General features: G+C 40.1%; 1 protein-coding gene across 2 annotated transcripts in view; it reads right to left on the reverse strand.

Annotated features, from left to right (window-relative positions):
- umodl1 (uromodulin-like 1) overlaps window positions 1–14541 on the reverse strand; it is a 15229-nt gene extending 688 nt beyond the window's left edge. The window contains exons 1-17 of one of the 2 annotated variants that reach the window (XM_074611389.1): window positions 14308–14541; window positions 13807–14049; window positions 13384–13542; window positions 12146–12273; window positions 11725–11908; window positions 10326–10466; window positions 8359–8541; window positions 7534–7776; window positions 6740–6852; window positions 6438–6657; window positions 5548–5685; window positions 3718–5435; window positions 3409–3569; window positions 2735–2977; window positions 2407–2563; window positions 1597–1684; window positions 1–1009 (exon numbers count right to left, since the gene is read on the reverse strand). The exon at window positions 1–1009 is cut by the window's left edge and continues 688 nt beyond it. In XM_074611389.1, the coding sequence (XP_074467490.1) occupies window positions 822–1009; window positions 1597–1684; window positions 2407–2563; window positions 2735–2977; window positions 3409–3569; window positions 3718–5435; window positions 5548–5685; window positions 6438–6657; window positions 6740–6852; window positions 7534–7776; window positions 8359–8541; window positions 10326–10466; window positions 11725–11908; window positions 12146–12273; window positions 13384–13542; window positions 13807–14049; window positions 14308–14383 (4383 nt within the window). In that variant the 5' untranslated portion in view covers window positions 14384–14541 and the 3' untranslated portion in view covers window positions 1–821. Of the gene's footprint in view, window positions 1013–1596; window positions 1685–2406; window positions 2564–2734; window positions 2978–3408; window positions 3570–3717; window positions 5436–5547; window positions 5686–6437; window positions 6658–6739; window positions 6853–7533; window positions 7777–8358; window positions 8542–10325; window positions 10467–11724; window positions 11909–12145; window positions 12274–13383; window positions 13543–13806; window positions 14050–14307 lie in introns of both variants that reach the window. The other variant, XM_074611388.1, reaches the window with a different exon arrangement.
- Between the last annotated feature and the right edge of the window lie 1522 nt (window positions 14542–16063).

Genomic DNA, 16063 nt, shown 5'->3' on the forward strand with positions numbered 1-16063 from the left:
CATAGCTGATAAGAGACGATAACAATTACATTCTGTTTACACACTATTAACATCTTATTGTTGTTTATAACATTTTATATTCTATATTAAGTATTTGTTAATAATTACCAAATAATATGTAAACCTTTAAGGAATTGTTTGTAAGACAAACTATTACCTATCTATCTAAATAATGTTTATAGATGCTTTACAAAGTATTTATCAACCATTTAACAAGGTATTATCATCATCAGTTGTAACTTTACAATATCCATCCAAATAATGTTTATAGATGGTTTAAAAAAATAATTATTAACCATTAACAATGTGTTACAAATATCTGGTCCATCAATCTATGTAATGTTTATATACGTTTCTTAAAGGTTATAATTTTAAAATCATTTCGTAATCATTAACAAATTAACAAATTCTTATACTATATACTACTAAATATATACAGTATATAAAATGTTATGATGTGTGCAACAATAAACTGTTAAAATAACATAAATTATAGATTTATTCATAACTAGTATAAATTATTAATTAATCATTCATTTCATTGTTTGTTAACAGTAAAATAACTATAAACTAAGTTTAATTAACTATCAATTTACCATTCATAAATGATGGTTATTATAAAGTGTTGCCAACTACTCTATCTTAAATATATGTTGAGGGAAGTTGAAATATAAATATAAATATTCTGTACTTCATTTATTTTTTTAATGTGCAAAGATTTGCAGTGTTTGGTGAGAACTAATATGTGAATGGAGCAACAGGGCCACCCAGTGGCAGCTGTACTGTAATGGCCTACTGAATTTGTGGTTGCTGCTGCAGCTCTAAGTGTTAAACACAAGATAGGTGAAGTTCTCCTGCTTGGGTTTGGCGCTGAAGTTGTAGTGTCCAATACGGTTCCTCTGGTAGTAGAAGAGGCAGACGAAACCAATGATGAAGAAGAGCGACAGGCCGATTCCTAGGCAGGAGAATCCGACTATGTGAAGAAGGTTCAAATCCTCTTCAAGGGACTCTGCTAGAACATGTGTCAGAAGCATTAAAAATGAGTAAGCAAAAGAGGATTCATTAAAAAAATCAATACTTTAAACAACAAAATGGTGAAGAGATGATTGGAAATACTGTGACTTTTATTAGTATAAGTACTGGCTCTTATAACAGCACATAATACATTTTCAATAAATAAATTAAATAAATAATTCACTTTAAATGAAGACACCTTATCAACTTCAGGGCTTTTGAAATGTGTGTTTTCCATCAATCTACTTCAACTTGCCTCTCCACCACACTGATGATAGAGACAGCAGCACTACTGCCATAATTCAACAGCTAGATAGCCTATCTAAATGTTAAAATGAAGAGATATTGAAGTTTATAATGGATGCTGAAGACCTTGATAGCTGCTCTACTTTTAAAACCGGCCAGCTCGTCAGTGGCAGAGTAGAAGCTGAAGAGTCATTGTTACTTCAGCTCGAATTAAATCCCATTTTTGACTCACATTTTAAACACAGCAGAGGCATGCAGCTGATTTCTTTTCTAACAGAACCACGTATCACAGTAGAGTTAAAGGTAGACGTTGTTATTCTGTGTAAAAGTACTCACCTTCATCTTTCTTCAATATCAAAGCCCCGGAAGAACCGAAAGCTGATCCAATTGTCTTTGTAGACCGAGCTGTTCTTTGTAGACAGTCCTGCAAGAAAACACAATTAGGGCTGTCAATGGATTAAAATATTTAATCACAATTAATCGCAAATTAATCACACATTTTTTATCTGTTCAAAATGGACCTTAAAGGGAGATTTGTCTCTTAAAATGTAATACTCTTGTCGACATGGTAGTGGGCAAATATGCTGCCTTATGCAAATGTATGTATATATTTATTACTGGAAATCAATTAACAACACAAAACAATGACAACTATTGCCCAGAAACCCTCACAGGTACTGCATTTAGCATAAAAAATATGCTCAAATCATAACATGGCAAACTGCAGCCCAACAGGCAACAACAGCTGTCAGTGTGTCAGTGTGCTGACTTGACTATGACTTGCCCCCAAACTGCATGTGATTATCATAAAGTGGGCATGTCTGTAAAGGGGAGACTTGTGGGTACCCATAGAACCCATTTTCATTCACATTTCTTGTGGTCAGAGGTCAAGGGACCCCTTTGAAAATTGCTGTTCAAAAAATTTCACCAAAATTTAGCGCAAGTTTGGAGCATTATTTAACCTCCTTCCTGATAAGCTAGTATGACATGGTTGGTACCAATGGATTCATCAGGTTTCATCGCGTTAACTTTGACTAATTCTAATTTCTTTTCAACATTCAAACAACTAAATGCTTCAGTCAGAGTAGGGGGATTAGTTCAAATTCATCCACCCTGTAGAGGCTGGATGCCATAGGATGTACTCACAGGCACACAGGTATCCGATCCGATCTGCACACAGATCTGGACCCGGCAGTGCAGATAGATCACATCCAGGTTGACGAAGGAGAATATCTGCACAGACAAACGTGACGTGCTGGAGTTCCCGTTCATCAACACTTGGGTGTATGTGTTCAGGGGACAGCTGTGGAGACACAGACAAGGAACTGCAGCAAATTTTTCGTCTGCATCGGATATGCAGTTTGTCTAAACAGACAGTGAAGTGACAATCCAAAACAATATTCAGTACATAAGAGTAGATTACATGTATTTGTTAGCTCAAATACTAATACTAATAGAAATAATGATAGCAGACCTGTTATCCAGGAAGGTGTCGCTGGATGTCTGGATGTCTGCAGGGTTTTGGGTGGGAGTGGCCCAGCATTTGTTGATGACGACATTAATCTGCTCTGAGGATGTGTTGAGGCTGACCTCCACCACCACAGCCTCATCAGAGGACAGGCTGTAGTTGTGTGGTAGAGGCATTGTACCGTTCATCAGCTGCACTGTCACCTGGAAAGACCCTGAGCCCATGATGAAATCTTTGATCATGTCATACCTGGAGGTGGGTGAGAAAAAAATATATGGAACACACTACAAAAAAGTGAGCACCTCTAAAGCTCAGTAATTAACATGTTTTATAGTTGTTTAATCTGTACAAAAAACACGTGTAAAAACAATAAATTGTTATTTTACGGGACTCCAAGATGTTACTGGTGAGCTACGGGTTACTTAATGACCTTTAGAGGTGCTGATGAGGCAGAATTTGTTGCCTTCGGACAGAGTCAGGCTAGCTGTTTTCTCCTATTCCCAGTCTTTATGCTAAGCTAAGATAACCGTCTGCTGGCCGTACGTACAGACGTAAAGAGTGGTATCAATCTTCTAACTCTCGGCAAGAAAGCAAATAAGCGTCAACTGTTCAGCTGCTCTGAGGCTGTTTTAAAAAATGCTAAAACATGCTGAGTAATAATGACAGCAAGTGAATCGTACCCCATGGGGCTGAAGTCAGCTGAGATGAGCATGCTCTTCATGAAGGTACACATGACGGGAGCCTTTAGCTGTATTCTGGGTACCTCCACTGTTCCATTGGCTGACGTGTACATTTCCATGTTGTTGAACAGGGTCACAGATGCCGTGTAGTGGGTGTCATTCTAAAATACCAGATGTCGCATTAAGTAGTTTGGGTTAATGCACTTCAGTTTTACAGACAAAATACTGGCAAGCATGGTGTTTATGAAACATGTAAGAGCATAGGAAGATGCAAAAGCTTCCAAAATGCAACACTTTTTCAAAACTCACTTGCACAAGATTAGTGCCGCACTCATCCCAGGCCACGGTCATCTGGATATGGGTGTCATTGTCTCCATTGACGACACATTCCGGCAAGCCCAAGTATAGGGTGCTCTCCCTGATCTTGTTGCTCAGAAGAAAATCCTTGGCAACTGTCACAGTGATTGCAGCAACCCTGCACTGGACTGAGATGGCCCCAGAGGCATTGGTGATAGTTCTCTGGGCAGTAGCTGTGGTTGTAGGAACTGTAATGTTGGTAGTACGGCTGGTTACGGAGGTTGTAGGGGTAGAAGTCATGGATGTCATTGCAGTAGTGGTGGTTGTTGGGGAAGTAGTAGTTGTAGGAGTAGCAGTGGTGGTTGTAGGGGCAGTAATTGTGGTTGTAGGAGTAGTAGTGGTGATTGCAAGGCTAGTAATGATTGTTGTTGGGCCATTAGTGGTAATTGTAGGAGTAGCAGTGGTGGTTGTTGGGGCAGTTGTTGTAGGGACAGTATTGGTGGTTGTAGGGGAAGTAATTGTGGTTGTAGGAGTAATAGTGGAGTTTGTAGGAACAGTAGTGCTGATTGTAGGAACAGTAGTGGTGTTTGTAGGAACAGTAGTGGTGTTTGTTGGAGCAGTAGGGGTGATTACAGGGGCAGTAGTGGTGGTTGCAAAGGCAGTAGTGGTGGTTGCAAAGGCAGTAGTGGTGGTTATTGGAGCAGTAGTGATGGTTGTAGGGGCAGTAGTGTTGGTTGTAGGGGCAGTAGTGTTGGTTTTAGGGGCAGTAGTGGTGGTTGTAGGGGCAGTATTGGTGGTTGTAGGGGAAGTAATTGTGGTTGTAGGAGTAGTAGTGGAGTTTGTAGGAACAGTAGTGGTGATTGTAGGAACAGTAGTGGTGTTTGTAGGAACAGTAGTGGTGTTTGTTGGAGCAGTAGGGGTGATTACAGGGGCAGTAGTGGTGGTTGAAAAGGCAGTAGTGATGGTTGTAGGGGCAGTAGTGTTGGTTGTAGGGGCAGTAGTGTTGGTTTTAGGGGCAGTAGTGGTGGTTTTAGGGGCAGTAGTGGTGGTTGTAGGGGCAGTAGTGGTGGTTGTAGGGGCAGTAGAGGTGATTGTAGGGGCAGTAGTGGTGGTTGTAGAGGCAGTAGTGGTGGTTGTAGGGGCAGTAGTGGTGGTTGTAGAGGCAGTAGTGGTGGTTGTAGGGGCAGTAGTGTTGGTTTTAGGGGCAGTAGTGGTGGTTTTAGGGGCAGTAGTGATGGTTGTAGGGGCAGTAGTGGTGGTTGTAGGGGCAGTAGAGGTGATTGTAGGGGCAGTAGTGGTGGTTGTAGAGGCAGTAGTGGTGGTTGTAGGGGCAGTAGTGGTGGTTGTAGAGGCAGTAGTGGTGGTTGTAAGGGCAGTAGTGGTGGTTGTAGGGGCAGTAGAGGTGATTGTAGGGGCAGTAGTGGTGGTTGTAGAGGCAGTAGTGGTGGTTGTAGGGGCAGTAGTGGTGGTTGTAGAGGCAGTAGTGGTGGTTGTAGGGGCAGTAGTGGTGGTTGTAGAGGCAGTAGTGGTGGTTGTAGGGGCAGTAGTGGTGGTTGTAGAGGCAGTAGTGGTGGTTGTAGGGGCAGTAGTGGTGGTTGTTGAAGCAGCAGTGATGATTGTAGGAGCAGTAGTGGTGATAACAGGGGCAGTAGTGGTGGTTGTAAGGGCAGGAGAGGTAATTACAGGGGCAGTAATGGGGATTGTTGGAGCAGTAGTGGTTGTTGTGATTGCTGCACAAGACAAAATACTCTGGTTACAAAATGCAAAGATAATCTATCATTGTTTTGTTCATCTAATCTGTGTAAAATGAATCTTTCCCACAACCACACTATGAGACCGTACCTTGACAGGCTCGTCCAGGTCTTTCTGGGTTGTTGTCTATAAACCCGTCCAGGCAATCACATGTGTAGGAGGCCCAGGTGTTTGTACAATTAGCCCAGGAGGAACAGTCATTTTCCCCTGAATCACATTCATTAAAATCTGCAAAAAGCAAAAACATTTGGCTCAGTAGGTCTGGCTTTATGTTGTTATTTAGTATTGTACTGTAGGTTCCTGGCTTACAGATTGTTTACAGATTTGTTTGTTCAAATCTCTTGATTGCTTTTTGATACAAAATAGGTTAGGCCGGGATATGGGTCAATATCCAAAAACACTGCATCCTACAATTCGCACAATGCAACTCAAATAGCATTATTATACCCTCCTTGCCTAGTAAAGGCCTTTGTCTTCCAAACTCCTCCCCCCAAATTGTAACAACTTTCTGATAATAATTTGAAGTCTCTCGCGAGATGAAATGGTTAAGGTTAGGATTGGTCGTCGACACAACCCACGAAAAGAGTCGTAAAAACTTGTAAAAACTCTCACAACACTCGCTGCCCAATGACCTATCCTAACCATAACCATTCAAGGTCAATGCTTGACCTTAACCATCTCACAAGAGTTTCGCAATTTCCCCGTTACCTTCGAGACACGACCCTTGAAGAGGACCCGCTCCGTATGTAGATATAAACGGCTAATTCTACGATAACGAAAACATGATTTTTATTTTCAGGTGATTATACATTAAAGAGCACATACTTATTAATATTATATGAAATTTCTGCCAACACATCCTCCTAAAAGCTACACACTGTTCCTTTAAGACTATTCTTTGAAGCACTCCTTAGTTTTATATCTACCAGCCCTGGTGTCATAGAACACATGGTTAGAAAAGACAATATAAAGAGATGTACCATTTGTGCTTGTGTTGTTTTCATCCACTGTGTATTCGGTGCTGTTCATCAGGGAGTGCAGCAGAGCTGTGGACACATTACTGATGCCTTGGCTTTGACTGGGGGCCAAGATGATGGTGAAGTTGACCACCACACTCCCCAGGGAAAAGCTCCTGATCTCGATTCGCACTTGGCCTGAATCCATCATGGCCTTCATCTCTGGAGACAGAGACTGGTAGATCTGTCAGAATAATGATGGATAAGTATGTAGTTTTATTCAAAGATCACATGCTGTCACTAGATGGTCCTCGTAGCACACCTACCTCCTTCTCAATACTCTCAGTGAGGTTTTTGTAGGCCTGGCTGCTGGTGTTCTGCAGCTCAGCAGTGAAATTGATGTTGGTAAGTCGCGTTGTGGCGTCAAGAGTCAGAGCATCTAAAGAAAAAGAGTTACTTGTTTATACACGTTTTCCACAATTAAATGCCAGCCCTCTGACCAGCACTGGGCCTAATGTTTAAAAATGTCTTCTCTTTTCTTCATCACACATTAGTCATTAAGGGCAATTTTATCACTTTACTTCCTGTATTACTGCCTGGGGTAGTTATCAGTGGTTGCATCTAAGTTGTGTACTCCCACCAGACAGCTATTCTATGCAGGTTCATGATACTATATACATGAGACCGGCACATATGGGTACTTTGCAAAAAGTCTAGGCCACGCCCCCTTTTGGGATATAGAAAACCGAAGCTCCCATAGACTTCAATGCAATTTGACGTATGTTTGGGTTGTAATTTTGTCGAGTTTGTGTGCATTCATCTCTTGTTATAGAAACATTTGCAATTTATTGCTGGTACAAGCAACTACACAGCAACTCTTCAGCATAGCGTTATTACTATTACCAGTTTGTTTAAAGTAGAAGTTTGGAGACATGTTTCAACTTCTTCTGTTTACTCTGTTACCGTCTACGAGGGACACGGGATTGTTTTCCCCTAAAAGGGAACGTGGTCATGAGAGCCTACTCTGGATGACGTAATGCCATCTGTTGTATATGATAATAAAAGATCAAAAGTCAAAAGTACTGGAACAATCAACCTTATTTTTGCACACAGTTCTTACCAGTCTTAACCAATATATGAAGGGCGGCTCCTTGGCTTCCGCAGGAACTAGGCGTGACAGTGACATTGTAGAGCACCCCAGGCTTCAGTTCCCTCACCTCCATCATGGTCTGACTGGTGACCTCTGACCTATTCCTTACAACGACCTGGTAAGTCTGGTTTGTCTGAAAAGGGCTCGACCAGTAGACACAGAAGGAGGTTCCAGTGACGTTAGCCGACCACACACTGGTGATGCTTGGAGGAGCTGGAAGACGGTGGTAGTGAGGGAGGAACGTTCAGGGTTATCATTCATTCATTGTGTTTAAAGGATTGACAAATATGCTTATTTCCTTTTTGCCGAGAGTTACATGTTACAACCAAAAAACAACCAGCCCCGACCACAATTCAGACTCCAACACAAACTCCACGAAAGCACAAAAAGACATCTGGTGAAGCTCGTCTTGCAAAACAGGAATGTGACCGACGTTGGGGTGGAAAGTGGTGTTGTGGGAGTGTGTATGCACGTGGAAAGTGAGTGGTGAAGCAAGAGAGAGAGAAAACAAGTAGAGCATAAGAGAATTAGCTTAGCTTTGAGAATATCAAGTGAATGTACAGTGGAAGTTGCAGTTTGTGCAGAAATAAATGCTGCAGCTCCTCAAGGCCAACGGAGGTTTCCTGTGTCTTGTTTAACTGCTGCTGAGTGAAGTGACGGGGTTAACCAAATCAAATATTTCCTCTCAAAAAGTGACAATTTCCTATTTGGACACAACACCTGCTATTTGGGCTTGTAAATCAAGATCAAGGGGATTTTAAGCAGCCTTGAGATAGAAAATGAAATGTTTCTTACAGCATGTGGTTGTCGGCAGAGATGGCTCTACAGATGAGCTCATGCTGCTATAAGGTGCAGAACTCGTCCACCGCGGAGCATGTGATGAATTATAAGGGACGGGGCTTGTATTACTCAGAGCCGTAGTCATGCTGGTCTCAGTGGAGTTGAAGATATCCAGAGGGTGCTGCGTGCTGATGGAAGCTGGGGAAGAAAGAATTCAAGTCGATGTTGAAATCAAAGCTTCTGATGCAAAATGTGTCACAGAGGAATATTGATTCGAAACTCAGCAGAGAATACGACTTGCTTGTCTAGACTGGCTGACATCACAGCGATATAAAAGGAGTCAAGTTTTAGCATCTCTGTGTCTAAAAACCGAGCCCCCGGGTGAGGTTGACAGAATGTTGTCACATTAAATTCGACCTCAATTTCTTGATTCAAGCAGCTTTCATTGGCTTGAGGAACTACTTTGGCACATTTGTTGAGGCGTCCTATTATGCATCTACTTCATTTCAAAGCGGTGGTTTGTTTCCTACACATTTGTTTGTGCCAAATACAAGGCTCGCATATCATACTTACCCTACCACAAGATTTCTATGTTTGTGTTTGATGAACGTTTCTGTTTCTGTCAGTGTGGGTGATGAATATTTCCCTGTTGTGTTTTAAGCCTTGTTTCCTGACTTTCACCTTTCAGCAAGATAGTGAGAGCGTGAGGGCATTTCCCCATTGATGTGGCATGGTAGACCCACGTAAACATTACCCACAAAGAAACATATAACATTCTAGCTCACTCTTTCTTTCTCGATCTTGGGTTCCGGTCAGAACAAAAAATACCCAGAGACATGTAGCCCTCACTTATGATGAATTATCAAATTCTTAACAAATATCCTTGGCTATTGTTCAGACACTGAATAAAGATCTTGCTCAATTATCTACATCAATAAATTAGCAAAGAATATGGAAAGATATCACACTGTCTTCACCAACTGTATAATTTCCACTGGGGATGTGGTGGGGTGCTCATCTGAAGCTTCAGTTATCACCGTGCGCTCACAGCATTTAAGCTTTTCGAGCAGAAGTGAATGGAGTTGTTGGGGTGGTTTCTCTAAATCCTCTATAATTTAGCTGACTTTATTTACAGATGATTATCCTAATGACATTAAAACTGATTATCAATCAAAGATAATGCAGTAAAAATGTAATGCTCTTTGTAGTAACAATGAAAATAAAATATTATTTATTCATTTCATCAAGGTTCATTGTTTGCTGGAAATGATATGAGTTGAGTTTGAATGTTTTATACATCAACAATATTTATCAAAAAGTATCAAGAGGTCTCTGACAAGGAAATGATTATTGCATTACTGCATTATAATGCAGCAATTTGTGTGGCCTTTTCATATACATTATTATGGAAAGCATAATTAATCATAATGCATTATTTGCTAGATGATATGAATTTATATAAATTAGGAAAACAACATTCATATTGTTTTTTTGTTTGTTTGTTTGTTGTTTAAATATATTTGGTTATTGATTGATCTCTGTATATCATCCATACTACATTTTTGGTTATTAGGAATTTTACCCCACAAGAAATAATAATAATATTAAAAATAATAATTAGCATTATTATTATTATTATTATTATTATTATTATTATTATTATTATTATTATTATTATTATTATTAATAATAATAATAATAATAATACAAATGTTTTTAAAAAGACAATAATTTACCCACATCATTTTAGGCTGTGGAGGTATAACCACTGTATATATCATATAAAGTGATGGGAGGTGACGATAAATTATAGGGAAGGTTTTGTGAGGTAAAAAAAACACACAAGTGAATATTTTGGGGGTGTTATGATTCTTATCAATTGAATTACTATAGTAGGTTATCTACTTTTAAATTCACCGCTGTAATCATATATACATTTGCACCATATGCACACACACACACACACACAAACACAGTCTAACCTGTGCAATGGGCTCCAGGGTTGCTGGGGTCAACATCAGTATATCCCTGGTGGCAGGCACAATGGTAGGAGCCCACTGTGTTGTTACAGTCTGCGTGATGGGAGCACTGACGGAGAGCAGGCTGTGCACACTCATCTACATCTGCAATAAGAAATACAGACACATGAAGAGGTTACACTGGAAATACAATTACAAGTGTATGGTGTTGAATCACAAGATGTAATGTGAGTCCTTTTCTGAAAATAGATGATAACCCCAAAAAAAAGATTTTATCGGGAAAGACTTAAATTGTGAAATTATACACTTAAATGTTGTTTTAGAAACCTTATTGTAAAGGTTTCATGTAAGAATACTGGGTGCAAGTTGGACTTGATTCACTTGTCTTCTTGTATCTTAGATTTAAAGGTCCCACATCGTGCTCATTTTCAGGTTCATACTTGCATTTTGTGTTTCTACTAGAACATGTTTGCATGCTGTAATGTTCAAAAAACACTTTAATTTCCTCATACTGTGTGCCTGAATATACCTGTATTTACCCTCTGCCTGAAACGCTCCGTTTTAGTGCATTTCAACGGAATTGCGTTGCTAGGCAACAGTTTGGGTCCATGTTTACTTCCTGTCAGCTGATGTTATTTACATACACTGCAACAGGAAATAAACTGGGACAGATTTAGAATGTTTACGTTTAAAACCGTGTAATGGTCTAAATATTGTATATTTGTGACATCACAAATGGACAGAAATCCTAACGGCTCAAATCGAACGCACAATTTCTGATTACGAGCTGCGTGTGTTTCTCTGTATATTGAGCGTTTTGATAGTTTAACAGTATTTATAAAGCACTTAAACCTGCTTTATAATATAAAAGACATGAAAATCTCACTTTTTATAATATGGGACGTTTAAAGGTCATTCAGAGATGCCTAATTATAATAAAAAAGTACATTATCACGCTGGCATGAAGTGATGAATTAAATTTGTGCTGACAGTATAGTGAAGGAAATTAATTATCTGTAAAGGAACATGATGAGAACAACGTGATGTTTGATTGTGTACATGATGGCGAGCTTGTTACTGTGTCTTTTGTGCAAATGTAACAAGTGTGACTGATTCATGATTAATATCTGTGTGTGTGGGTGTGTGTTTGTGCACGTGTGTGTCTGCGCTCGCGCTAGTGTTATTTTCCGTTATTGCAGGAAACATCCCACAGATGACTGTCACTCAAATAGAAGTGGTGGGAGAGGGAAACTGTGGTGCGACTGAGTCATTCTTTCCTGAACACAGCGTTCTCTGCAACATGAATCATTCTCAAAACTCTACAAGAATGTAATTTCTGTAAAGGAAAAGAGTGTGACTGCTGCTGCTGCTGTTGCTGCACAGAACAACCGTGTCTCCTCACCTTCCACGCTTACAGATGACACCTCTTGTATGTGTTTGAGGAGAAGATGCAGCTTTGATGTCACATTGTACAGCGAAAGAGGACAGTTGCTGACAATCAGTAGTGAGGTGGCAGTTCTGTAGGGATGCACAGGCTGTGAGCCGAGGTAATAAACTGAAACATCAGACTGCAGAGCTCCAGTCACCTATTAGTGATATAGAGACACACGAAAAAAATTAAATGAAATTAATTTTTTGTTAAAAAAAAATCTTAAATGGCTCAGAAATAGACAAGTGGATGTCTTGGTATATGTTTTAGTCATTTCATTTCTCTAATAAACAGAATTACCAGAGCAGGTATGGGTAGCATTCTTATTATATTAATATAAGCAGCAGAAGTCTTAACAGCTGTAGTAGAAGCAGTATTAATATATCAGTATTACCATTGCTTTTAGCAATCGTATGTGATCCAGATGTCCTCCATCACTGGACATCAATTGCTGGTAATCTGTCTTCACTGTCACTGTTGCATTAAGACGGCATCCTCCATTCTCAGAATAATTTGCTGAGACTGAAAGTTAAGTTAGAAGGTCAGTTCACCCAAATCACAAAGAAAAATATTTTCTACACCTAGGGGGATCTATAGGCACTGAATGAAAATGATTGGAGTGGGGACGGCAGTGAGTGAGTTATGGAACTCACTCCCCCCACACATCCGGCAGTCTGACAATATCACATCTTTCAAATCCCTCCTGAAAACCCACCTGTTTAAACTGGCCTACTCTCTCTAGAACTCATCATCACCCATCCTATGTGTTTGTACAAATATGTCTCTGTCATGTCCTGTTGTTTTTATATTGTTTTTTATCTGTCTATGTTTTAACAGATTTTTGTAAGGTGTCCTTGGGTGTCCAGAAAGGCGCCACTAAATAAAATGTATTATTATTATTATTATTTAAACCTTATGATTCACCTTTTCAAAAAGCAGGGCCTTCCCCAGCTTTGTAAAAAAAAAAAAAAGAAATCCAATGGACCCTCCCCTTGACAGCACCACCCTCCAAACATAGAAGAGTGCACCCAAGTTATTACCACTTTCAGTGACTAAATGAACCAAACGCAGACAGCAGCTCTGTGCAGGTACAGACAAGGCTGAAAATTTAAAAAGGCAGTCCCCTGCCCGTCAAATAATATCAGACTTCCCTCTATTCAGCAAAAAGAAAATACTAGGGCTGTCAAAGTTAACGCAATAATAACAAATTTGTTTTAACGCCACTAATTTATTAAATGCATTAATGCAACTTGCGATTTTTAGGTTGTAGCAGGCTCAGTTTTAAACCTACAGTGAAGATACTGTCATACTAGCTTGTTACGAAGGAGGTTACATAACTCTCTAAACTTACTCTAAATTTTGGCGAGGAAAAACTGGCATGGCCATTTTCAAAAGGGCCCCTTGACCTCTGACCTCAACTGACCTCTACCCCAGTCTCCCCTTTACAGACATGCCCACTTTATGATAATCATATGCAGTTTGGAGCAAGTCACAATTAAGGCAGCACCTAAGGAATCCATTGGTACCAACCATGTCATACTAGTTAGCTTGACTAGATTGTCAAGGAGGCTAAAACATACTTAAATGCATACTTGCATACTTTTAAAAACAAATTTAAAAAACTCAACTAACTTGCGGGATCGATGCAAACAAAGCGACCCGATCTCTGGCAACATTTTTGCCAGCCTGGGCAGTCCATGTCCCACTCACAGTCCCCAGATCTGGGACACAATCCATCTGCAGTTGGACAGGATCCTGGCTTGGCAGTGAACTCAACACTCCTGTTTGCAGCTTCATTCAAAGGAAATAACATGTTACAGGCCATATATTAGCAGCTAGATATTTGTAGCACTGCAGTTTTCTGTGCTTCCATCTGGTGTCTTGCACACAGAACCACACTCTGAAAGGTCAAGCTGATTACTTGTCTGTCTGCAGCGTGTGATGCGACATCGTCACATTTTTTTGTCTCACAAAGACTCTTGAAATCTAAGGACAAACAGAACAATTTGTGCGCTTCTCTAATCTTCGAACCAGTTGATGGATATATATACTCACGCCGGGCACAGTAACGACCGACTTGAACATAGCCGCTGCAGCATCTGGTCACCTGCTCCATCGTTGTCTTGTACTCAGTCTGAAGGGTCATCTTGTAAAGTGCGACTGTACATTTCTTCCAGTGGAGCCAGCCGCCACAACGCTTCGTCTCAGTATAAGGGATCGTATGCATCACCAGGAAACTCACATTCCTTGTCTCGTTGTGAATACAGAGATGGTAGCCAGACGCAGACAGGCTATTTCCTAGAATAAAATACATCTTGTAATTTTGGTTAAGTTTCCATGGTAGTTAGTCTCTAGCTCCATAAAGACAACATAAGATTTACATTTTGAATTCATCATTTACAACGCTCCTTTCCTATCATTTATGACATTAAAATCTTAAAAAACAAATGAAAGCAGGCAAAGCAATAAGTGTTAATACTCATAAATATTCTGTACATATTATTTTCTGGCAATACATCAATTTCATGTTAATGCGTCATCTGCATAGAGGCCTACCTTCATGCACAGTGTTTTGTCCCCTACAGAGAGCCAGCAGGGCCGTCGCCACCCAGATGGAGAGCATCCAACTCATTTTTCACAGATCAAAATCTCAACCACATATTTAACGACCACATTGTGCGTGCATGTTTCTCTTTGAGATGATGCTAACTCACTGTGCAGGGCGTACTCAAAGACTAAATCCTCTGTGGCTGTGTCTTTCTCCTCCCCCCCGCTGCACCATCAGTCCCTAATAGAACACAAAATCACGACAGCCAGCAGGTAAGTATTAAATTCATGAGAATATTTGGAGTTACATTTGTCGGTGTACTCAAATTACATTCATCTTTGCAAGAATATTACAATATTCAGACAATTTATGCCATGACATGTGGCAGCATGAGAAGCTGGTGAGTCAGTATGTTACAAAGAGAAAAGCCTTTGGTTCACCTGATTTTAACCAAGGGAAGCTCAGGCCTCACTTTTATCTTTGTAGAATAATAATAAGTTTTCATTTTACTCATTCTTTGATGGTGTCAGTAAACATGTTTATGATGCCAGGGAGAGATGAGGGATGGGAGGAGTCAAAGTCCCTAATGACTTGGTTTCCACACAGGTAACCATGGTAGTGCGCGCTATGCTGCTGGCATTAACAGCCTGCGTTGGCCATTAATGTCAAGTAAGAAGGAGTGAGAAACTTCCCTGCCATTTTCCCACATGTCTTCTTTGTCATTGTATGAAGGAACAGTGGGATGCTTTGGCTGTCGAAGATCTGTTCTAAAAAAAGACTACATCACGATTCTGTCACTGTGACATTATGAATGTGATTATACATTCACGTTTGATGAAAGAAAACTCTTCAGGTGCTCTGTATTTCATGCGCACATTTTCATCCTTTATAAATGTAGTGATTAATGTAATGATGCTCCTTTTATAGTAATGAGGTGTGAAAATGTGCCTGATTAAACTTCCGTCAGTCATCAAGTGATAATGACTGGGTACATGCTGACGCGCTGGAGCATGTGGATGTAGAGAGAGGTGCAGAGCTACAGGCTGAGTCAACTGAGGTCACTGCACACAGTTACATCACAAAATAAATATCATCTGCTCAACAGAACATGGTTTTTAGGACGTATCAAACACTTTTCACCACCAGTGCCACACCTGATTGGATCACGAGACTGTTGCCAGGTTCCGTGGCTGACAAGGCTTTCCGGGAACAGGCCTGTAGGCCAAATAAACACAGCAACTAGTCCCCACTGGATGCCAGTAATGACACAGACCTACTGCTATGCTAGAGTGACTTCCATTCAAACACAGGCCTAATTGGTTTCATTGGGGTTAGGTGGGAGTGCAGTTATATGCATGTTATATCTGCACCTCACAGTTTAAACCTACCAAGAACAATTTCATATTTAAATAAATATATAATTTATATATATATATATATATATTTATTTATTTATTTTGATATATATATCAAAATAAATGTCAATCAAAATGTACCTTATAGAGAGTTTTGTCAAGAATTAGTACTCTTATCAACATGGGAGCGGGCAATCAATTAACAACACAAAACATTAACAACTATTGTCCAGAAACCCTCACAGGTACTGCATTTAGCATAAAAAATATGCTCAAATCATAACATTACAATACTCAAGCCCAACAGGCAACAACAGCTGTCAGTGTGTCTGTGTGCTGACTTGACTATGACTTGCCACAAACTACATGTGATTATCATAAAGTGGGCGTGTCTGTAAAGGGGAGACAC

Source organism: Sebastes fasciatus, chromosome 16 (assembly GCF_043250625.1).
Source record: "Sebastes fasciatus isolate fSebFas1 chromosome 16, fSebFas1.pri, whole genome shotgun sequence".
In the NCBI taxonomy this organism is placed as follows: Eukaryota; Metazoa; Chordata; class Actinopteri; order Perciformes; family Sebastidae; genus Sebastes; species Sebastes fasciatus.